The sequence below is a fragment of the Pelmatolapia mariae genome, linkage group LG7, assembly GCF_036321145.2.
Source record: "Pelmatolapia mariae isolate MD_Pm_ZW linkage group LG7, Pm_UMD_F_2, whole genome shotgun sequence".
NCBI classification, from domain to species: Eukaryota; Metazoa; Chordata; class Actinopteri; order Cichliformes; family Cichlidae; genus Pelmatolapia; species Pelmatolapia mariae.
In genome coordinates, this window is record NC_086233.1 from 13,670,001 (window position 1) to 13,692,446 (window position 22,446).

The following is a 22,446-nucleotide window of genomic DNA, read 5'->3' on the forward strand; positions in this document are numbered from 1 at the left end:
GGTCAGTTATAGTACTAAGAGGTGTTCAAAATTATGAATTAACTGCTTAAAACTTGATTATTTGCAATTTTCAATCCACTATTCAGAGACAGTATTATCAAAGTTCTTCTAAAAGCACGTAGTTTCATCTCCACTCACTTAACTAGGCATTTTGAAGTATTACTCAAGTTTAATTTTAATGGTCACCTGGACATGAAAGTTAAATCTGATTAAAACAGCTTAAATGTGTCAATGACTTACACAATAATGAGGATTTCAAAAGGCCACTGGGGAAGTTATACTCCCATCACCATCCTTGCTGTTAAAAATTTCTTGCCTAGATTTCAATAAAGGATTCCTTTGAGAGTCTTGTCTCTCTCTTATAATGTTTCTGGTATTATTGCACAGGATGCTTGCTGACATCGAGACTCATTTGGAACCAAAGGTATAAAAGAGCCACACTGTCTCTGTCTTTCTTCACTTCCTCTCTATCCAACTCTGTATATTCCAGTAAAGACATTCAGAGGCTGACTGCGCTCTTTCTACAAGTTGCCACCCTGCACTCCCCCGAAAAGACTGCCTGCCTGTTTCACTCATGCGTCCATTGTGGTCATCTCCTGCCTCTGCCTCCTTGTGAATATTATCTTCATCTTTTGCCTCTCGTCTGTACAAGAAGTCTGTGGTCTGTGCACCATCTATGTGAAATATATTTATTCCACTCGCTAACGATGACTTTTTAACGCGTTACATTTATTACCTAAGGAATTTAATTTACTTAAAATGTTGAAACTGCTATGACTTCTGCCTACTCTGCACATATCTACAACGTGAAAGTACTTCATTTCCGTTTTTCTGATGCACTCCTGCTGTTTTCCCGTTTTCTCGTTAAAATGACTCGTTAATTTTTGTATCAATATGGGGTGTCTTATGTTCAGTTATTTGTAAATACAGCTGGTTTGATTTGGACAGCAGCTCAAAGCATAACAAATCAATCCAGTAAGATGCATCTGTTAACAGCAGCTGTAGCAGGGTTGGTTAACTTTAACTTTACCTATTAGTAACTACAGTTTGTGGACAGCTTAGCTTCGTATGTTCTGTACAAATGTTATAGCGCTGTTTACTTAACAATTTGAGACTGCCTTAAGTTGCCGGTGTAACGCTAAATGAAGCAGCCCTACACCACCTATTTCTGTTTATTTCCAGAAACGTCGGAACTCTCATTGACCGTCTACCGACATACCAAGATCCAAACAGCTGAGATCACTTAAAGTTAGCAGACTCAGCTAGCATTATCAGCAGACATTGTTTTCCAGACAGCCCCCGCTTACCTCCGAGATGTCATTTTTTTCGTTCCTCACTTCCTCGCTGGCAGTTAGCAGTAGCTTTAATTAGCTGGCTAACGTTTCCCACCGTTAAAGCTTCAGTTACAGTATAAAGTGCTTCATTGGTTCATATCCGGTCAAAACGGGCACCTTAAATGTAGTTAAGCATCGACACCAATATTTTTATAGCGCCCGTTACAAAAAAAAAATGTCTCTAGGCCTCGGCCCCAGAGACTTCACAGCAAGTCGATTATTGGACGTCACCAAACCTGCGACAAAACAGAGGGTGTAATGAATTTTTTCACCCTGGGCGGCCGTTTCTCGTGGTCGCTTTAACCCGCTTAAATAAAAGCTACAGATCTCAGTCCGTCCGGTAAACGGCGTCAGATAAATTAAAGAGCCAGATCACTTTCACTCAGCGCATGCTCGTTAAAAGCTTTTTTTTACGATATAGCGGCGAAAGGGGTAAACGACGAAGAACGTCTGCGAAGGCTTCTCGAACAGTTCGTTGACTGTCTGTACTCACGGCAAAGCGAAACTTAATCGCAGCTCTAAGCCCTAACGGGAGATAAATTACATTTCATATGTTATTTGTGACGTAATTAGATGCGCTACCATTTTAAAAATGATATTATTAAACTTTCGTAATGTTTTGTTGTGGCGTCTAGGGTTATTAGAAACGCGTAGAAATAAATACAGATAAAATTAGTATAACAATTTTTTTTCTATTTGAACATTTACTTGCAATCTTTGAGCTATCCAATATTTGTCATTTGCTTTGTAAGCAAAATCATATAAAATATTTCACATAAAACAGACTAACTTAGGAGAAAGTCAAGTGGTGATGTAAATAACTTTGTCACTGAAGCATTGTACTCTTTTCCCCCAAAATAGTACATCCATAAGACTGGTGAACATGCATCTTGCTTTTAAATCCTTTTATTTATATTTGATCCAACAAATATAAATATTTGGACAAACCCATTAAAACCTTGGCCAACATTCAAGTCATGATGGATGAGATTTCAACCTTTCAAACAGGGTGCTGGTGTAAACTGCTAATATTGGCCAAAGACAAAGGAAAAGAAGAGGAGGAGGGTGTGTTATGAGGCAATGAGAGCATAGGAAAGACAGAAGTCCGGGGGTTAAAGTTGGCAGTATAAATATATTGTGGTAGATATATTGTTTATGCAGGAGACCAGATGGAAGGAAAGCAAGGCCAGGAGTATTGGAGGTGGATTCAAGCTGCTCTACCATGGTGTAGATAGAAAGAGGAGTGGAGTAGGGGTAAGGAAGAGTATGTGAACAGTGTTGTGGAGGTGAAAAGTGTCAGGCAGGAACATGAGTCCGAAGCTGGAAATCGAATGGTCGATGTTGAATGTTGTCAGTGCGCATGCCACACAGGCTGGATGTCAATTAGAAAAGAATGACAAATTCTGGAGTAAGTTGAGTAAGTTAGATGAAGCAATAATGTCCCCAGGGGGGACATAATGTCCCCAGGGGGGGGGCATTATTGTGATTGGTGCAAAATTCTATGGACATGTAGACAAAGGGAACAGAGGTATTTAGTAGGTAAGGTGTTATAGAAACGCAGAGGGACAGATAATAGTACATTCTGCAAAAAGGACGGAAATGTCTGTACTAAACATGTACTTTAAGAAGAGGGAAGAACACAGGGTGACATATAAGAGATGAGGAAGGTGCACACAGAGGGACCACATCTTATGCAAAATGTGCAATCTGAAAGATATAGGAGACTGCAAGGTGGTGTCAGAGGAGAATGTCACTAAGCAGCATCAGATGGTTGTCTGTAGGATGCCTTTGTACATTAAGAAGAGGAAGCGAGTGAAGGCAGAGGCAAGGAGTAAGTGAAAGAAGTTGAAGAAAGAAGAATGTTGCACAGAGTTCAGGAAGAAGTTGAGGCATGCTCTGGGTGGAAAGATAGAGTTACCCGATGACTGGGAAAGTTCAGCTTTAGTGCTGACACTGGTGTTTGGTGTATCCTCTGGACACAACCGGGTAAAGCAGACCTGGTGGTGAAATGATGAAGTACAAGAAACTATTGAAATGAAGAGACGCAATTTCATTGTTTTTTTTTTTGACAATGACAATAAATATTTGAATTGAATTGAATTGAATTGAATTGAATTAGTAAAGAAGGAGTGACATATTTAGGAGAGGCTAGGAATACAGCAACGAGAGAGGTGGCAAAGAAAAAGGATTGTAGTGTGTTGTAAGTGACGCTAGAAACTAAGGAAGGAGAAAAGGACTTTTGCTGATTGGCTAAACAGAGAAATTGAAATGGAAAGTATATGCTGCAGGTTAGAGTGGTTAACCATAGAAATGAAAATGTGCTAACAATAGAAGAGAGTGTGTTAAGATGATGGAAGGAGCACTTTGAGGTGCTGATAATGCCAGAAAATGAGGGAGATAGGAAAACAGATGGAGAAAAGTTAGTGAATCACAAAGAGTGGAGGATTAATAAGGAGGAAGTGAGGGCAGCAATGAAGAGGATGAAGAGTGCAAACCCAGTTTATCCAGATGACATACCCGTGAAGGCATGGAGATGTCTAGGAGAGATCTGTTCCAGGAGGTTGTGTTAAACAGTCTTTTGGTTCAAACTGTTTAATGCAATGTTGTAGAGTGACAGGAAACCTGAGGAATGGAGAAGAATCAAAATACTTTATTAAGCTGAGGGGAAATTATTTGGTCACTGTCGCTCCAAGACAGTAAGAACAGTAACTTACTAAACTGAATTAAATAATACAAAATATTACAAAGTTACAAATCTAACAAAAAAATATTCAAGTCTGTCACTCATGCCACACTACAAAAAAGTCTTACAGTGATGCACTGTGTCTTCAAGTAGTATTATCTTCAAGTAGAGCTTTGAACTGCTATGCAACATTAATAAATTATTATTATCATTATTATTGTTGTTACTGCAAAATGCTATCAACTGATATCAATTGTTTTCATAATCGTGTACTATTGTACTTAGATGACTTGGTGCTGTTGTTTTGGATATTTTCTTATTATATTCTTATTATATATTTGTATAAATATATGTATTTAACTCATTAAATTAGTGCATTTTCACTTATGTTCGTTTGATTTGATTTTTTTATAAATCAAAAAATAAAAGTATTTACATTCAGAGTAAAAACACAAATTATAGTAAACTAAAGAACATGACTCTTTAAGTATTCGCGTTGCACATAAGGAGTCTTTACGGGGTTGACTTTGGCAAGCTTACATAGACTTAAGGGACTTCTTCCAATAACAAATGAGAAAACGAAGAGTTGCCTTTCACTTCCTTTTCAGTGTGTGTCACGTATCCTCGGAAGTTTGGCCCTCGCAGGTACCCGTGCAGTAAGCCCGTACGTGGCAGTCTGAGAGCAGCACAGAGTAGCCGATCTTGTTGCGGCTCCTCTCCTGCAACAGTCCACTCACACAAACTGGATATACAGTAGCGAGGAAATTTTTTATACCGTCAGATTTATTTTTACGCTTTCCACACAACCACTGAAACATGTTTACCTTGTCGGAGCTAGTTGTCTTGCTGGCCGTCCTGTCTGCCACTGCTTCTGGCTACTTCGTTAGCATAGACGCCCATGCCGAGGAGTGCTTCTACGAGCGGGTCAACTCCGGCACCAAGATGGGCCTCATGTTTGAAGTGGCCGAAGGAGGCTTCCTGGACATCGACGTCGAGGTGAGATGTTTCATTCGGATAGCAAAAGAGTCACCTAACGCGAGGCAGGATGTACTTGTAAATCATAAAATGCAATGCAACACAAGGCCTGTGCTAATGTTAGCTATTAGCCGGTACCGTCAGGTAAAACTAGTTGGATGCAAAGCAGGTGTAAAGGATTTAACATACAGTTGAATGGAAAACGTTATAATTTACATCTTACAGAGTTGCTTTTTTTAGTTTCCCGCTAAGAGCTGCTCCATAATGATGATTAAATTACCCATTATGATATAGGAAGTGCAGCATTAGCATTGTTTCTAAGTTGCTAATTATGTAGCTAATACGATTATTGATTATTGAATAGTTAATGCGCTGTAGACGTTGTAGGATTTGTTTATTTTCGCTAGTTTTAAGCAGAAAATCTAGCTATTTCTGCAGACAGTCTGACTTAGTTTCTGCCATATGTTTCCTAAAGCACATCATGCCCGTCATGTTATTCTCCAGTCATGGAGCAATGTCAGTTATTCAGATATTCTTCTATCTCCAGATAACAGGACCTGACGGTAAGCAAATTTACAAAGGGGACAGAGAGTCCAGTGGGAAATACTCTGTGGCAGCGCACATGGATGGAACCTACAAGTTCTGCTTCAGCAACAAGATGTCAACCATGACACCCAAGATTGTCATGTTCACCATTGATATCGGAGAGGCTCCCAAAGGCCAGGATATGGAGACGGAAGGTACACAGTGGGGATTTATGTAGTTTAACCGCAACTCTTTTTATTCCCGTTGCTTTTAAAATGATTATTCCTTTTATTCATTTCTTATTTTTTGACTTTATTATGTGGATTCACTGTATCCCTCTTCGTAGGTGGTGACAGCTGGGATGGTAGGGCACAGCAGGCTTTGACTAAACTACTGTTGTGAAATAAATTTTTGAGCTTGTGATGCACTGCAGTCTTCTCTAACCAGAGTTGCTTCTGTAGTAAAAACTAATTAAGCATACATAAGACAGACGCGGTGATGTTTGCGAATGATTTGACTTGTTGCACATGTTGAGAACATGTATGAAGTATAAATGTCTCTGATAATGGGACAGCACTGGCAGATACATGCATCACAGGTGTGAAAAGGATATGCACATCTTGCATGGTTTTTTTGTTGTTTGTTTGGGGGTTTTCTTTTTCAAATGGGGGTAGCAGGGTTCTTTACCACTGTGTTGTGACTCATCACTGACAAGTCACTTTTCTCTTGTTTCAGCCCACCAAAACAAGCTGGAGGAGATGATCAACGAGCTGGCAGTTGCCATGACAGCCGTGAAGCACGAGCAGGAGTACATGGAGGTCCGTGAGAGGATACACAGAGCTAGTAAGAGCCTTTACATTAAGTCCAATAACCATTGTAATCATAAGTGTAAATAAATCTTTATAATTGTTCTCCTCTTCTTCATCCAGTCAATGACAACACAAACAGCAGAGTGGTCCTGTGGTCATTCTTTGAAGCTCTGGTTCTGGTGGCAATGACACTCGGACAGATTTACTACCTGAAGCGATTTTTCGAAGTGCGGCGAGTGGTGTAGTGCTATTCAAATGATACTCCTCTGTGTCCTCCACTGTACTTTTTTTTGTTTTGTTTTTCCCCTCCAACACCAAGACAGTTATTTACGCTGTGGAAATGAGAGTGGCAGTTTTGAGTAAAGCCTACATGTGATTGGATCTCAGAGGTTTTGTTCTCTTGTTACCTGTTTGGTTTCTTCTTTATAAATGTAATTTATGTTTGGAACGAATGGCCAAGAGATTGTGGGATAAATTTCAGTTTATTAGTTTTTATTTTTAACAGATCTTTTTAATTACAGTTAGTACAGTTGTTTCCTGTGCAAATGACTGTAAGGCTCAGTGTCCGCAGTCAAATGAAAGACTTAAAATTGCACATGAATGGACAGGTATGTGTGGCGTCAGAGTGGAATGTTGCCTATATTAAGTTTGAAATGGGAACCGTTTTGAAATGATAAAAATGGCACATCTCAAAACATCAATGCATTAGTTTAGTGTCTGAGATAGGAAAAGTTTGATTTCAGGTGTCAAAGCCAAGTCAGACTGGCAGATACTGCCAATGTGTTAATTCTCAAAAACCACAAATTGCACTCCCGATGAACTTGTCTAGCTATCTGAAAAAATTTACATTGCAGCTGGTCTTTAAGGGAAACTATACAGCTTCTAACACTGTCTATTGATTCATAGCGATTTGTGGCACAGGTGTGTGGACATCTTTTCCAGGGGAAATTGTGTGGCTCACTCCCCACATAGTTCAGAAATAGAATTCAACAGGGAAGTCTTTTGTTTGCCATAAACTAACATTTATGATTTTCAAACTCTTGGATTTTAAAAAGTTTGGCCTGGCTGTAAGATCATAAAAAGCAGAGGCAGGGTTGAATTTTAACTGAACTATTTGGGGTGCCTCTCAAAGTATAGAGGAATACTGAAATCCATGTTACATGTTGATTTGGGTGGGCTGGGTAGGTAGGGGGTTTAAACACTTGACTGCTGTGTTCTTTAGTTGCTTCTATAGTTATTTTTGTTAGGGTTGGGGATTTTAAATTATATGTATAAAATTTGAACTGTTAATTTTCCCCTCCTCTTGAGCATTGCTTGTGACAGCTGTTTGGATGAGGTCTTTCTTCCAAGTATATACGTCCAAGGCAGTAGATGTTTCCATTTAGCCACACCATAAATGGTGCATGCACCAGATATGCTCCAGATTTGTATTTCAAAGAATTTATGGTGAGCTCAGGCAGGAAAGTTGCTCTATACACAGTCTCTCCTTTTTGTGAGTGCAACGAAATCAGCTAAATGGATCTTTACAAATGTAGAAGTGTGGTCTGTAAAAAAAAAAAAAATGCCCCAGGTTTCATAATAAAGCCAATATTCTGTACAATTATTTTTGATCTCTTTATAAATGGGTGTGACGTTTCATTATGATTAGAGAGAAGGCACTTGTCAACAGGTGTAATTGCACCATTACATTAAAATATTCCTTGGAACACAGCTGCTCCTATAGTTTTTCAAGATTTTAAGAGGTTTATTATCCCAGAACATAAGGACCAGTGAGGCAACACTGTATCAACTTAAAATGAGTAATACAAATTAGGCAATCCAATCTAAATTTAGAGGAAAAAATGCATATAAATAATTCACATTAATATCCAATGGGTTTTACATGAGAATTATACTTGCGCGTAAGCTCTACGTCATAACTTGCACCATAACCACAGCCTCATTATAACAGTATGTCCTAGCCTTCTACATAACCTGATATGCACTTCCTGAGAAATGTAACCACACGTCGGATGGACACATACCACAGGGACTTGGAATGGCATGTAAGGTTGCAGTGTAGGCATTAAAGGAATTTCCTGTTAGGATGTAAATTTCCTGCAAAAGTCAAAAATCAAGCTTTAGAGTGCAAGAGAGGGCTGGTATGAATATAAATATAAACTTTAGGAATTACAGCATATAAGAAATTGTCATGTGTAATGTATTATTGTACGAGTCCCTGATGTGTGGATATATGATTGGTGCTATGATGCTGCACATCCTCCTTCCTGCTTCATTAATGAGCAGGGTGAGAAGATTCCTGCATCTGCTAGCGTTGAAGTCTTTAGTGAATAGAAGGCTGCTGCCAATGACCTGCTGTGTGGTACTTGGTCAGTGCATTGCCTTTCTGTCTGCACCTAAGCCATGATGAAAATGCTACAATACAGAGGTCAGCCTGCTCAAGTATCCTAGGTAAGTAAAGATAGTCTTCCAGATGACAACATATTTTATTTGAATCCCCATTTACTTGAAACTGGTGATAACCTCAACAGCAGCTCCTCCAAAGTAGAGGGGCAGGAACTCAGTCCTGTTTATTTTGTCCATGACAATCCACTCAAAGCACTTCATAACTATAGGAGTTATAAGGTGATGGTCATTCAGGCATGAATGCTGCTGAAGTCTTTGGAACAGGAGTGATGGTAGCAGATTTAAATCGTGTTATCTTAGCTTGAAAGAATAAGATGTCAGTCTGTGGCTCTGAGAGCACCTCTGCGGCCAGAAAACGGGAGAATCTCTGGCAGAAGAAACTAAAGCAATTGTGTCCAAAGAGGAAGCCAGAAAAGCTTTAGTTTTCTAAAGTGTTTCCACGTGAACTGTTTAGAGAAAAAAGTACTTTAACAAAAGTACCAATAATATAATATGAAAACACCTGACTGCTGCCGAGCTGCTGCTGCAGATGTTTAAGATTAAACTCCATTTAAATACTTTATAGTCTGTTCAATCTCCACTAATGGATCATACTCAGATGTCTGTGGTGGCTGTCCTGTGAGGAACACAACAGCTTTCCCATCAGAAACACTACATATTGATTTTTTAAAAGTATATTTAAAAGCAGATGAATTAAAAAGATTGAGGACTGTGACATAGTTAACTGTATGGATCTACAGGAGGATAAAAATGAATGAAAAATGTATGTAATGTAAAAATGTACATTTGGTGAACCAGGTGATTTTTCAGAGATGTTAAAAGTGCTGGTGGAGTATGCATCTTGCCTATGTTATTAAACCAGACATGGCGGAAATTACACCCTGTTTTTAAAGCTTTCATTACTCATGTGCTAAATGAGTTATTAATAGTAATTTACATCACACATGTTGGCAGAGTTGGTTTACGAGAGAAGCTCACCTGTTGCAGTGTTTGTATAGCATAACAGAATCCTGCTTGAGATAAAAGGAGAGATCGCTTTCACTTTGGTACGTTTTTATTGATATCTCTGTTTTTAGATTTTGTTAGCTCTCGCTTGCCGTGGCGAAACACCACTATTGCAGGGTGCCCAGAATCTGTGACAAAACAATCCTAAATCGTAATAATAATTGCATCGTTCAGGAGAACGACCGGCAACTGCAGGAAGGTTTTATTTATCTTGTGTACAGTCACTGGGAACCATGCAGTTTGGAGAGCTTCTGTTCCCACCCGGCGTGTAAACAGCAGCGGACCCGGAAACAGGAGCAGCGTGGAGTGCGACTGTAGCAGACCCACTGTGAACGACTTTAGTTTCAAGCTCTGCTGAATGTTTGGCTTCCAGCATGGATAATACAACAGACGGGACGTGGGACAGATTACCAGTTAAACTCAACGAGAAGATTTTGCAAACGCTCGATGAACTGAAATTCACACACATGACACCTGTACAGGTCAGTGAACACTTTCAGCCCGTGGCTCACACCTCTCCTCAATAAACACTAAATCTGATCTGTTGGAATTTTCCCTTCTAGTCTGCCTGTATCCCGCTGTTCATGAGTAACAAGGATGTGGCTGCCGAGGCGGTAAGTGCGCCATTTAACCATTAAAAATAAAGATCACTGAATTTTATTATTGCAGATGTTTCAGAGTTATGGTAAACATCCTCCCATCCACCCACACATCCAGCCAGCCAGCCAGCCATTCAGTGTCACGGGTGTCTGGATCCTCTCCCAGCTGTCCCAGGGCTGCAGACAGGGTACACACTGGACAGGTCGCCAGTGTGTTCCAGGGCTGACAAACGTGGTGACCATCCATGTGCACAGTATACATTATACCGATTAACCACCACTGCAAGTACTGACATTTGAATTTAACTGGACAGGAAAAATTGTCTTGACAGGGTCATTCCATATAAAATCCACCCAATCTGGAAAAGTCGACCCCCAGACATATCCGCTGGTTGTTGTATTTTCAATGTGTGTTATAATAAATCATGCTATTTTACCTTAAGAATGTGAACTTTTTCAAAAACCTGATTTATCATTAATAATTTTAAATATGGGTTTTTGATGCTGCCTGAAAGTAAACGCAGAAATAAGCTTCCGGAATCTCAGAGCTGATGTAACCACCTCAACCTGACACCCCCGTCTGCCGCAAGGTTATCTGCTCAGCACACGTGTAGAGAGTGGTTGTCCTGTGAGTTATCGCAACAGCTTCTTGTAGCTCACTGAGTGTCATTTGATTGCAGGTGACTGGGAGTGGAAAGACGCTGGCTTTTGTCATTCCTATTATAGAACTCCTCCTGAAGCGGGAAGAGAAGCTAAAGAAGATGCAGGTAAGATTGAAAGCGAAGCAAAGATGGCATTTAATCCCAGTTTTAAAAAAAATAAATAGGGTGACTAGCAGTGTATGAAGTAATTAAAATTAGGTTTTGTTCTTTTTTTTGTGATATTGTTATAGAGTTTAATACCTCCTTGATCCTGAACAGCTGAACTCTGAGTTATGATAGTTCTTGATATTTTACAGATAATCTGTGAAATATACAAAGCCTCAACAATATGATTTGGACACTTTGTTAAGCCCCAAATAATGTCTTTTGCAGGTTGGTGCCCTTGTGATCACTCCCACAAGAGAACTGGCCGTACAGATCAGTGAAGTGATGGAGCAGTTTATTGAGAAGTTTCCACAGTTCAAGTAAGTAGAAGATACAGTGTGAAAGGGGCGTTGTATATAATACAAACCCCTTAGTTAATAAGATGAAAAATTCTTAAAACCTATTTAAATGAAGTGTAATGGTAAAAAAGTGTGAAATTGAACATGTTTGGTTGCACTCCATATGTCAGAAAGAACAAATAGTGGATGGAAATTTGTGATGTGCTCATATGGTGAAAAAGTCTACCTTTAAGAGTGTGGTTAGAAAAGTCCGAAGTTAGTAAGGGTGGCCTCTGCCTCTACAGCTATCCTTGGATAAAACTGGAAACTATTCTAATGGCCGTTAATTCATTATTGATATATACTGAGGTGTCAGAGGTTGTCAAATGTCGTCATCATCATAATCTAAGAACGAAAGTGTTTTAGATTAATGTCGAAATTATCCCAGTATATAATACTGGCTTTAATAAATACCTGACATTATATAGCAGACAGGAAAAGACCATGGCGATGTCCCCATTTACATATGTGACACAGTTACTGTGGTACTGTCACAGTTACTGAAAGAAATATAAAACTGATGAATGTGTGCAGACAGAGGATATACAATGTGTAATAGTCGAATGAGGTAAAGTTGCCACTCTGCTCCTTAAACAAATAGCAGTGCATCACTGATCATGTTATTATTTTGAGCCTATGTCACCCACAAAATCCAAGTAAAACCCCTTGAAAAACATAATTATTATTTTAACTGAACTGTGACTGAAATAATAACCGGTTGTATAAACCTCTACTTCATTAATGATCAGAGAAGTCTTTCATGTTTTCCCACTTGGTGTTTTTCAGGCAGATTTTACTTATCGGTGGCAGTAACCCAGCAGAGGATGTGGAGAAGTTCAAGGATAAAGGGTATGCGATGATCTGAGGGCCTTTCCACCAACACACAACTAGCACAGTTTTTCAGCTGGACTGTGTGTGGATTGTGCTTATAATGGATATATATCCATTATAAGCACAATGATCCACAATCTTGTTCTGTTAAGAAGTAAAAATTGGGCTGTGTTAATGAAATTAGTTTTTCTGAATGGTTCTTCATATCAATGAACCCAGGAGTATTATATCAAAAACTCCTGTGCTATCCATCACAGAATCATGTTAAAAACATCCAAACCTCTTGAATTTGTGCATCTGTGTCTCAGAGCAAACATTGTGATTGCGACACCGGGACGCCTCGAAGATATGTTCAGGAGAAAGTCTGATGGTCTGGACTTGGCCAGCTCAGTTAAGAGCCTGGATGTGCTGGTTCTAGATGAGGCCGACAGACTGCTTGACATGGGATTTGAGGCTAGGTATGGAAAAACATTTATTGTTTTCAACGCCAGAAGAAATTATCCTGAGGCCTATAGCACCTCTTCAGAAAGCTACACAAATGCATATGAAACATGGAGCCCACAAAATGAATAGAATTTCACTTGATGAATAGAATTTCACTTGCCAAAATAGTCAAAAGGACTTGGCTTTTTAATGCTTTAAAGTTGGACATTTTAACATGTGAGTCTATGAGAATTGACTCAGTTTTGAAAAAAGGTCTAGTGACTGTTAGAGGAACTGCAGTTTTTTGTGCTTCACTGCTGGTGAAGTCTAATGTTAAAGCACAGAGCACGACAATAAGAACTATCCAAATACTTTGTGTGTTTGAATTTTGTAGTGCGTTTTAACTCGTTATAGGTAACAGTCTGTATTTGTGTATCCAGTCTAAACACCATCTTAGGTTACCTGCCTAAGCAGAGACGTACAGGCTTGTTTTCAGCCACTCAAACCCAGGAGCTGGAGAAGCTGGTGAGGGCTGGCCTCCGGAACCCCGTACGGATCACCGTCAAAGAGAAAGGCCTGGCCCCTGCTGCCACCGCCCAGAAAACCCCTTCCAGGCTGTCCAACTACTACACTGTGAGACAATTATTTATTCATTAATGTGGAAAAGTGTAGCAATGACACAAAAAAAATCTCATGCTTTTATTTCAGATTTGTAGAGCAGAGGACAAGTTCAACAACCTGGTGGCTTTCCTAAGGCAGCACAAGCATGAGAAGCTTCTGGTCTTCTTTAGGTAAGTTAAAGTGGTACACAAAAAAACTTGGTAGCTTTCAACTTTGCTTGTGTGTTGTGCGAACCACTGGACTGCAAACTCACTGTCATGACAACAGTTTCTTTTATTGGAAAATGTTTTTCTCCGTGACATGTCCGATTAGGTCTGTTATGACATGATTCCTTGTCATCTCGTCTTCAGTACCTGTGCTTGTGTGGAGTATTACGGTCGAGCTCTAGAGACATTGGTCAAGAAGGTCACCATCCACTGCATCCACGGCAAGATGAAACATAAACGCAACAGTATCTTTGCTGACTTTCGGAAACTAAAAAGGTAAAATTCAGTTCGTGTGTACAGGTACAGAAAATATGGCTGTTTTGCGGGGGATTTGTACATCATTTTTTTGCGTGTGTGTCATGCAGTGGGATCTTGGTGTGCACAGACGTGATGGCCAGAGGCATCGATATCCCTGATGTTAACTGGGTGCTGCAGTATGATCCTCCCAGCAGTGCCAGGTGAGTCAGTACTAACTACATAACTGTATCTTTTGTTCACTGTATGCACCTCTTGTTTTTGCATTTTATTTATTTATTTGGTCTGACTCAGTGCCTTTGTACATCGATGTGGGCGAACAGCAAGAATCGGTAATTATGGCAATGCACTCGTCTTCCTGCTTCCAATGGAGGAAACCTATGTTAACTTCCTGTCCATCAATCAGAAGGTGAGTTCAGCAGAAACTGAAAGTGATCAGTAACTTTTCACGCCACCTCTCTGCTCTGGTTGCTCCTAACCGAGAGTCTGTGCTATGAAGCAAGTTCAGCATACTTGAGACCTCTTTAATTGTATGGTTCACTTACTCAGAACGTCAGCAGTCAGGTTAGGTGATCACATGATCATGAGGACTATGTAAGTAAACAACCTCAGTATCACAGCTCCTTCATTGGATTACTGTTGCATATTTGTAATTTGTTCAGTTGTAAAAAGCAATGTGTTTTTTAAATGAAGGTCTTTAACCAACATTTAAGAAAATGTAAGCCCCCTTTCACCTGCATTCTCAGTAGTGTTAAATGATCTGTAGGCAAGTAATGTCCCACACCTTTAAAAATCCAACACAAGTACAAGGTTTAAGTGTACAAGGATTATATTTCTATGAAAGCTCAGAATTATTTTAAAAATGCTTGCAACCAAAAGGGGGAAAAACAGAAATAAATTTGCTGTTGATAATATTTACCACATGATTTCTAAAAGTACACATTTTTGCATGTTTTGGTTTCTGTCAGCTGGTCCCTCACAATATTGTCCCCCAAAAACACTTCCATTGTGTTTTGTGATTTATTTTTTCTGCTTCCATTGTTTTATTCAACTTCTATTATTTTGTGTTTTTGAAGAGTGTGTTTTATATATCATGGTCACTGTACAACATAGATATGAGTTTGAGAAGTTTTGACTTTTAATATACAATTTTTCATTTTTCTTATAAACTCAAATTCAACTGTAGTCACTCTTACTTTTTTTAATTTCAAGTAATAATTTCCATCAAATTGCAAAGGAAATTCTTGGAAATATTTTTTTCCATTCACAGCTAAATTCTTCAGAAAATTATAAGGTGCACAATATGGAACCTGCAAAATCTCATCTTGTTCATCTACTCCCCAGTGTCCACTCCAGAAGATGTCCCCAATAAAAGACGTGGTGGATGTTCTGCCAAAAGTGAAGGCCATGGCTCTGGAGGACCGGGCCATGTTCGAAAGAGGGATGAAAGCATTTGTCTCATACGTCCAGGCCTACGCCAAACATGAATGTAGCCTCATCTTCAGGACCAAAGGTTAAAAAAAACAAAACAAGAAGCACACATGTAGAGCATCCTAAATATTATTCAAATACATATTTGTTGTATCCACAAACAGACAAATGTAATGTGTCACATTTCCGATGTCTAGATCTGGATTTTGGCTGCTTGGCACATGGCTTTGCACTTCTTCGCCTGCCCAGGATGCCTGAACTGAAGGACAAAAGGTTTCCTGATTTCATTGAGACGACAGTGGACACAGACACCATCCGTTACAAAGACAAGAACAGGGAGAAGCAGAGACAGAAAGCACTGGCTGAGCTCAAAGATAAGACTCCCTTTCCTAAAAAGAACTTTATAAAAAATAAGGCCTGGTCTAAACAGAAGGGCAAGAAGGAACGCAGGCAAAAGATGGCAGCCAAGAGAAAGCACAACGAGGTATTTCCGTTCATTCATCATTAATGGTTAGATTAATTAAAAACATCTGATGACTACAGTTTTAACTTTTGTGTTTTTGTAGGATTCTGATGTGGATGATGAAGACCTGAAAGAGCTTTTAGATGACACTCGTCTCCTCAAGAAACTAAAGAAAGGCCAAATCAGTGAGGAGGACTTTGAGCAACAGATAACAAGTGGAGCAAAGTCGAAACACAAAACAGAAGAACCGTAACAGTTTGGAAGAAGACAATGGACAATATAACAGCTATTCAGATGTATCCACCGGAGTTGAATTAAATCTCTGACACACATTTCGTTTTTGTTGGTAGTTTTTATTGGAGAATTGTGAAGCAGTTATAAATAAAGTTTGATGAGTTCATCGCTGACTGCAGATGGGGTAAGGACTCCCAGGTCAGTGAAGAGGAGGGTGATGAGGGAAGGAGGTGTGTAATCAATAATTGGATGTTCTTCTGACAGGTTCTTTGCAGTCTTCAAGGTGTCTGCTTTGTACTGTTGATCCCCAAAAAAGATATGTAAGGAAAGCTTCTGAATATAAAATAAGGGGGGGAGAAAAACAAAAATCTGTACAGTTATACCTTAAATTTATCTGGCACATCCTGTTGGTTGAGCGGGTACAGACGTACGAATTTGAAACTCTCTGCCACAACGTAGAAGGGTTTGTTGTGTGCTTTGGAGCACAAAGCCATCTGATAAGTGCCGATCTGCAAGACAAAACACGAAAGTCTATTATTGTATCACAAGCTGTGTCACATTTATCACTTTTAGGGTGAACAGAGTGCAACCTGTGTCACAATTTTAAAATGTCCCATAAAGACAACACATGCAAGCAAACATTAAGTTACGGTTTTAAACAGACTGTATATCGGGGTCTCAAACTCATATATTGAGGTGAATAATTATAAGTCAATTTAGCACTTGAACTTTTTTGTTAGAGAGGATTTGTTTGTTGTTGAGTGCAATGTTAAGTTCTTTAAAAAGCAAAAAAATGATTTAATACAAAGGAAATATGAGCAGGAAGCACAAACAGGGCTGGCTGTGTTAGTCCAGTGAGAGAGTTATTTGTAAAGAAAACAATTTTCACTAGCAGTCAAAAACTAATGTGTACACTTATGTCTGCATTTTTTTGTTTAATACGAACAAAATTACAGCAGAACTGCTACCACATGTGGTCAGAAAGAGAGTACCAATTTGCTTTTTGGTAGTTCACTGAAAGGCTTCAGTTAAGAGTGAGAAAAACATTTTTTTTTGTCTTGTTATTCAATATTTGAAATTAAAAAAACAAACAAACAAAACACTACATTTTCAGAAATATCTATGGGTGTTTTCTTGCTTGTTTGGGTTTTTTTTGTACTACTCAAACACTAAAGTGGCCCTCCAATGAGATGACAGTGCCAGCAGTGGCCCACTGCTCATTTCAGTTTGATACCCCTGCTCTATATTAAAGATGCAGCTGCCATAATATCACTGAGGCATCATTGGTTAGCGAAGCCCTGTTATGAAGCTGCAAACTAAACATTTCCATTGTCTCCATGTTGGTGTCTTAAAACAAGATATGAAAAGTGAGCAGAGCCACACAGTAAAGCATACCCTGCGTTATCGGGACATTGATGGAGACAATAATTTATAAAATGATCAGAATACAACACAGAGAACCCTGTGCTGTAACCTGACATGCACCACGTTACAAATGTAACTACAGATCACCTTCAACACACTTGGTTTATCATAAAGCGTCATTTATGGCTTGCCTAGACTACAAAATGTTGTGACGTATGGTTTGGAGTTGACGGCACTAACAAAAAACCAAGTAAACAAAAACAGGAGGCCAAGAGAGGCCCAAAGAAGAAGCAATAACCAGCATTTTAACACTGATTTGAATTTGATTCAGTTGAAGAGCATCTGAGTTTTTACTCGAACACACCTTATTGATGATCCCACCACTCTCCACAACTCCCTCAGCACCAACGATGACTAGATCCACTTTTTCCAAGACGTATCTGTAAAGAATGACAAAAAATACAAAACTAATGCAAATGACATTGACAAGACACATGACATTAAAATCAGATATTATTAACATCTGTATCCACCCCACAGCTGCGTCCAGGACCACCGTTACTGGAACATTGAGTTTCCTCAGGGCTTCTGCCATGTGTTGCCTGAATAAAAAAAGGACATTATTGAGCCTGTGTCCTTTCAGAGTAAGACTACAGTACAGTATATAGACTGCTCCCTCACCCAGCTGCGTCAGGCTGTGATTCAGTCACATAGACAGAGAATCGTTTCTTCTCAGCTGCAGCTTTTTCCAGCACCCTGAGGACAACTCTGGAGTAGGAGTGAGTCAGGATTTTCTGAGAGAGACAAGGAGAGGCCAGGGAGAAAAACAAAAAAATCAAAAAAACCGCATCACTGAACCTTTTCCCTGTACAGAGCAAGAATTAGGTTGTGTTCCATACTTACAGCGCCATCTTTGATAAAGGTGTGACAGAGCTTGGCAACCTTGGTCCTTGACATGGAGATCTTCTCTAAAAATAGTTCTCCTCTCTCCTCCATCACCTTCTTACAGCGAGACAGGTCCTGAAAAGAATAAATGTTAGCATCTGCCTTGGATTAAGATAACGGGTCGGATCATGCAAAGATACAGTGCAACCTCTTTAAATCTGGCCAATCTCCATAGCAGTTCCAGCAGGACTGCTATTTCTAAGTTCCTTCTAATGGTCTGTGTGCTAGAACTTCTTTGATTTGAATTCCTTTTTGGGAAGGAGAATGACGTTTCAAAACTGCCAAGGACGGTAGGTGGTTGTTTTCAAGTGTGAAAATGTGTGTAACAGTGTGTGTAACATTTGGAAGCCATTTCTGTGAATTCGGAATATAGAGTCAGAGAAGATCTCAAAGCAACTTACACAAGCCATCCCTATTTAGCAAAAAACAAGCACATCACAAAAGATAGCTAGAAAGTTGCAAACTGCTGAAAGTTTGGTCAAATGAAACTAAGAACAACCTGCAGTAGAAAGGAGAGAAGAAAGCACAGAAGCTTTGGAATGTCTTATAATCTGAGACAAATAAAAGGCTCAATAAAACATGGTGAAAGCAGCATAACGGGAGGGGTCCCTAGTGAGCTTGGCTTCCAGTGTCCCTAGGTCACTAATTTTTATTAGTGATGTGAAAAACAGAGCTGAATGTATACTGAGGTGTGCAGAGCTATAATTTCTGCTTACAGCAAAAAACAGCCACATCCAGCAAAGTCCCACAGTGACCCAAAACACACTCTAAAAGTAGCGCTGGAGTTTTTGATGGTCAGGAAATGGAATATCCTGAAGCTGTTGGTTCAATCACGTTATCTTAACCCGATCAAACTGTGTTTCACTCACTGAAGACAAAACAAAATACAGACCCATAAACAAACAGTAACTAAAGACAGATGCAGTAATGGCCTGGCAAATGTCATGAAGGAGGAAACACATTCTTTGGTGATGTCTGTAAGTTCCAGGCTTCAACCAGTCATCGACTGCAAGAAAGTATGAAAAATAGTCACAACTACTTTCATTTGTCAAATTGTGACACCTCCAAACCTAACAGTTTTTTCTTTACTTTGATTATATTTGTTCTCCTGTATGAACCATAATTTTGCTGTAGAACTGCAGTGTCTCTTTTAATAAAGCTCTTTCGAGAACAGTAGCACTTGCACAGCATCCATAAGGTCTGACTCGATAACGTACAACAGATCTGGTAGCACTCTGATGATTTCACTCAAGTTATTCACGCTTAATCTTGTTCAATGTTTGAATGTCCAACGCCAAACTGTCTTCACTCACCTGGTGCTCCAGAGATGTGAGGCTTATGAAGCGCAAGAAGAGCTCCCCTCCCGAGGAGACAGCCACAGAGGAGTCCACTCCTGTAAGGCAGTCTGTGGCTGACGTCAGGCTCTCCCTCAGGCCCAGGATTGTTTCACCTGAAGGGGGAGAGACAGCTTCGTCATCCTAGTAGATCCTTACAGTGCTCTTTCAAATCTGTGAAATCTTTATTTTATTTATGGTAGAAAAATAATAATTCTTATTAAAACTGGACTTAACATGTGGGCTTCAGTAACTTTTTAAAGCACTCTAGATGCTGTTTTCAGATCTTGGCCCACATGATTATCGCAGAGAAACGACAAAAAACACTATTTACAAATTGAGAAAACACAAAAAGGCTAAATTTCACGTCTTCTCCACATCCAAGCGAGAATAAGAAAAGCCGAGACGTGTCTATATTAACACCAAGGGCTTAACACTAGCCTTTATCTCTCTTGAGGAATTCAAGCAAAGTGCGGATAGCAGCAACAGCAGAGGCCATGTCCGGGTCTTTCCTCATCTGATCCCTGAAATACTCCACCAGCTCTGTCCCAAGGCACAGAGATATCCAGTTAATATTTCTAACACAAAAAAGCAGAAAATTATTTTTAAAATTAAGTAATTTACCTTCGTTGTTCATCCTGAAAGCAACAACAGCACCTAAAACCAAAGAAGATTTCTACAGGTTTCAGTCAGTGCACTCTTTCTGACACATGCCAGAGCGGCTGACTCCGCTCACTGTCTCCTTCTTTCAAACGAAAATATTCACAGCGCTTGAAATATTGTTTTAAGTCAGTCCCACTCTGAATGTCAGCAAAGCCCCGCTGAACTCTGTCTAAAAGTTGCTCCTGTCACTATTTCCAACTTGCACACCATTAGCTCATCCCGCAAAAGGCAGGTTGACGTGTCGCAGAGTAATGACGTAGACAAAAACGTCTCCCAGACGCCGTGTCGTTCACGTGAAGTTGGAAATGTGATTTTTTTTTAGGGTGTTGGGTGGGATGGATTCTTTAATTCGTTTATGTGTTTGTTTGTTTTCTGTTTTCGTTTGTTTGTTTTTATAAACCACAAAATAACAGCAAATATTGTAAAATAGTAACATAGTAATGCAGAATCTCCACAAAGTGAGTGAAATGACCATAAATCAACAACAGAGAGATAGAAATGTCTATTAAAACCTCAAAGATATTCACTTACCTATAACGAGAGACAACCGGACCATACGAGAGTCAGAGACAAAACAACTGGTGAGGAACCATTTGAACTTTTTATTGGTGTCAGATCCATCCATGTTAATGAACAGTATAGCACAGACATCTAATAAGTTGCTAATTCCATTCTGTAATGTAACTTAAAGGAAATATAAGTGTTTCTTATTCTAGTGTCCTCTGGGCACAGTGGGTATGAAGAGGTACAAGAGCATAAAACAACGTTTATTATGAAATGATTATAAAATATGTCTTCATACCAGCAGTTATGATATAATGACATTTATAATAATTATGTACCTTAATTTAACTACACAGCAATATTACGGGCCATTTATGAAATTAAGTATACTGCTTACACAGGGTGAAGTGTCAACACATACTTTATTGTTCCATAATCCAGCTTCCAGTTAATCTCGATACCTTTCACTGCCGCAAATATAGCTAAACTGGTCCCAAACCTTTAACCTGTACCACAGTATATGAACTAAAAATGTAAACACCAACACACATAGTAACAAAATACATATTTTAAAATGTTAATGAATTAAATTAAATTTGATAATTAATGTCAATAATGATTTTTAGTGGGCTAACTTGACTTCAATAGCTTGTAAGCACATGAAGGAAAAGCCAAAGTTTAAATAGTAAAAGTTGAAGAAGGAAGAATGTTATACAGAGTTCATGGAGGAGCTGAAGTATGTGAAGGAAGAGACTATTAAAGAAAAAGTGGAATAGTCAGGGAAATGAAGAACACAGACAGGAGTACTGGGAGGCTATGGCAAAAAGAGATGTGTCAAAGGCAAAGGCTAAAAGCTCATTGTGAGGCTGGACACTAACAGCCTCACAATGAGCTAAGGATAAGGGAACTTGTGAGGATAAGGGAACTTGTGAGGATAAGGGAACTTGTGAGGATAAGGGAACTTGTGAGAGAGACTGAGCTGGAAAGGATGTGCAGCAGTGATTTGTCACATAGTAGGAAAGATGTGTTAACAAGTGATGAGAGTATGGTGAGAAGATAAAAAGGAGTACTTTGAGGAGCTGATGAATGAAAAAAAAAAATAGAGAGGGCGATGGATGGGAAAATGATATCAGGAAGTCCAGAGGATTAGTAAGGAGGAAATGAGGACAGTGAGGACAGTGAGGACAGTGAAAAGAGAGTTTGTCCAGATTTAATTCCAGAAAAAAAACAATGCACATTTACTGACAGTGGGTATAACAGACAGTTTGCTGGGAAACATACAAAACATTTTTATACAAAATCTGAACAAGATTAAAGTGTTTTAATTCCAGAAAATCTCAGGTTTTAAACATCTATCACAATGGGCAGTGCACAAGAGAGGTGACGAAAAGAGTGGCGACATAGTTGAAGATTCACCCTTGTTGGGTGTGATTAGGAGGGGCAGGATTAGAAATGAGAACATCAGAGGGACAGCTCAGGAGTTTGGAGACAAAGTTCAAGAGGAAAGCCTGGGATGGTTTGGAAGTGTGTAAATAGGGCATAATGGATATATTAGACAAAGAACGTTAAATATGGAGCTGCCAGGCAGGAGTAATAGAGAAAGACCGCACAGAGTTTTTTGGATGTAGTGAAAGAAGACATGCTGAGGCCTTTTGTGACTGGAGAGGATGCCATGGATAGGATGTGATAGA

The 22,446-nt window shown here is 39.3% G+C and overlaps 4 protein-coding genes across 5 annotated transcripts in view; 2 read left to right on the forward strand and 2 right to left on the reverse strand.

The window, feature by feature from the left end:
- Positions 1-1,796, reverse strand: part of ptpn11a (protein tyrosine phosphatase non-receptor type 11a) — a 23,589-nt gene extending 21,793 nt beyond the window's left edge. For both annotated transcript variants that reach the window (XM_063477997.1, XM_063477996.1), the window contains exon 1: positions 1,308-1,796. In XM_063477997.1, coding sequence (XP_063334067.1) covers positions 1,308-1,321 — 14 coding nt within the window. In that variant the 5' untranslated portion in view covers positions 1,322-1,796. The remainder of the gene's footprint in view (positions 1-1,307) is intronic.
- Positions 1,797-4,655: 2,859 nt separating this feature from the next.
- Positions 4,656-7,926, forward strand: tmed2 (transmembrane p24 trafficking protein 2). The gene is made up of 4 exons (XM_063477999.1): positions 4,656-5,013; positions 5,540-5,732; positions 6,253-6,360; positions 6,447-7,926. The coding sequence occupies exons 1-4, from the start codon at positions 4,834-4,836 to the stop codon at positions 6,569-6,571; spliced, it is 606 nt and encodes a 201-aa protein (XP_063334069.1). The 5' UTR covers positions 4,656-4,833; the 3' UTR covers positions 6,572-7,926.
- Positions 7,927-9,840: 1,914 nt separating this feature from the next.
- On the forward strand, positions 9,841-16,042 carry ddx55 (DEAD (Asp-Glu-Ala-Asp) box polypeptide 55). The gene is made up of 14 exons (XM_063478000.1): positions 9,841-10,219; positions 10,301-10,351; positions 11,017-11,103; positions 11,371-11,462; positions 12,267-12,329; positions 12,620-12,769; positions 13,175-13,367; positions 13,443-13,525; positions 13,706-13,837; positions 13,927-14,019; positions 14,111-14,225; positions 15,161-15,329; positions 15,445-15,731; positions 15,814-16,042. Exons 1-14 carry the CDS (start codon positions 10,112-10,114, stop codon positions 15,961-15,963), a joined length of 1,773 nt encoding a protein of 590 aa, XP_063334070.1. The 5' UTR covers positions 9,841-10,111; the 3' UTR covers positions 15,964-16,042.
- eif2b1 (eukaryotic translation initiation factor 2B, subunit 1 alpha) lies at positions 16,024-20,489 on the reverse strand. The gene is made up of 9 exons (XM_063478001.1): positions 20,213-20,489; positions 20,030-20,131; positions 19,568-19,704; positions 18,213-18,329; positions 17,991-18,103; positions 17,843-17,911; positions 17,674-17,749; positions 16,328-16,453; positions 16,024-16,241 (listed from the first exon to the last, which is right to left on the reverse strand). The coding sequence occupies exons 1-9, from the start codon at positions 20,223-20,225 to the stop codon at positions 16,086-16,088; spliced, it is 909 nt and encodes a 302-aa protein (XP_063334071.1). The 5' UTR covers positions 20,226-20,489; the 3' UTR covers positions 16,024-16,085.
- Between the last annotated feature and the right edge of the window lie 1,957 nt (positions 20,490-22,446).

What these genes read in the sequence shown, in the direction of transcription:
- tmed2 (XM_063477999.1), top strand. Translation starts at nt 4,834, where the DNA reads ATGTTTACCTTGTCGGAGCTAGTTGTCTTGCTGGCCGTCCTGTCTGCC. An exon ending in TCCTGGACATCGACGTCGAG is followed by an intron (nt 5,014 to 5,539) that starts GTGAGATGTTTC and finishes TTCTATCTCCAG; the next exon opens with ATAACAGGACCTGACGGTAA. An exon ending in CCAGGATATGGAGACGGAAG is followed by an intron (nt 5,733 to 6,252) that starts GTACACAGTGGG and finishes CTCTTGTTTCAG; the next exon opens with CCCACCAAAACAAGCTGGAG.
- ddx55 (XM_063478000.1), top strand. Translation starts at nt 10,112, where the DNA reads ATGGATAATACAACAGACGGGACGTGGGACAGATTACCAGTTAAACTC. An exon ending in CACACATGACACCTGTACAG is followed by an intron (nt 10,220 to 10,300) that starts GTCAGTGAACAC and finishes TTTCCCTTCTAG; the next exon opens with TCTGCCTGTATCCCGCTGTT. An exon ending in CCAAGAGAAAGCACAACGAG is followed by an intron (nt 15,732 to 15,813) that starts GTATTTCCGTTC and finishes GTGTTTTTGTAG; the next exon opens with GATTCTGATGTGGATGATGA.
- eif2b1 (XM_063478001.1), bottom strand. An exon ending in CCTTTATCAAAGATGGCGCT is followed by an intron (nt 18,104 to 18,212) that starts GTAAGTATGGAA and finishes TGTCTCTCTCAG; the next exon opens with AAAATCCTGACTCACTCCTA. An exon ending in TCACAGCCTGACGCAGCTGG is followed by an intron (nt 17,912 to 17,990) that starts GTGAGGGAGCAG and finishes TTTTTTATTCAG; the next exon opens with GCAACACATGGCAGAAGCCC.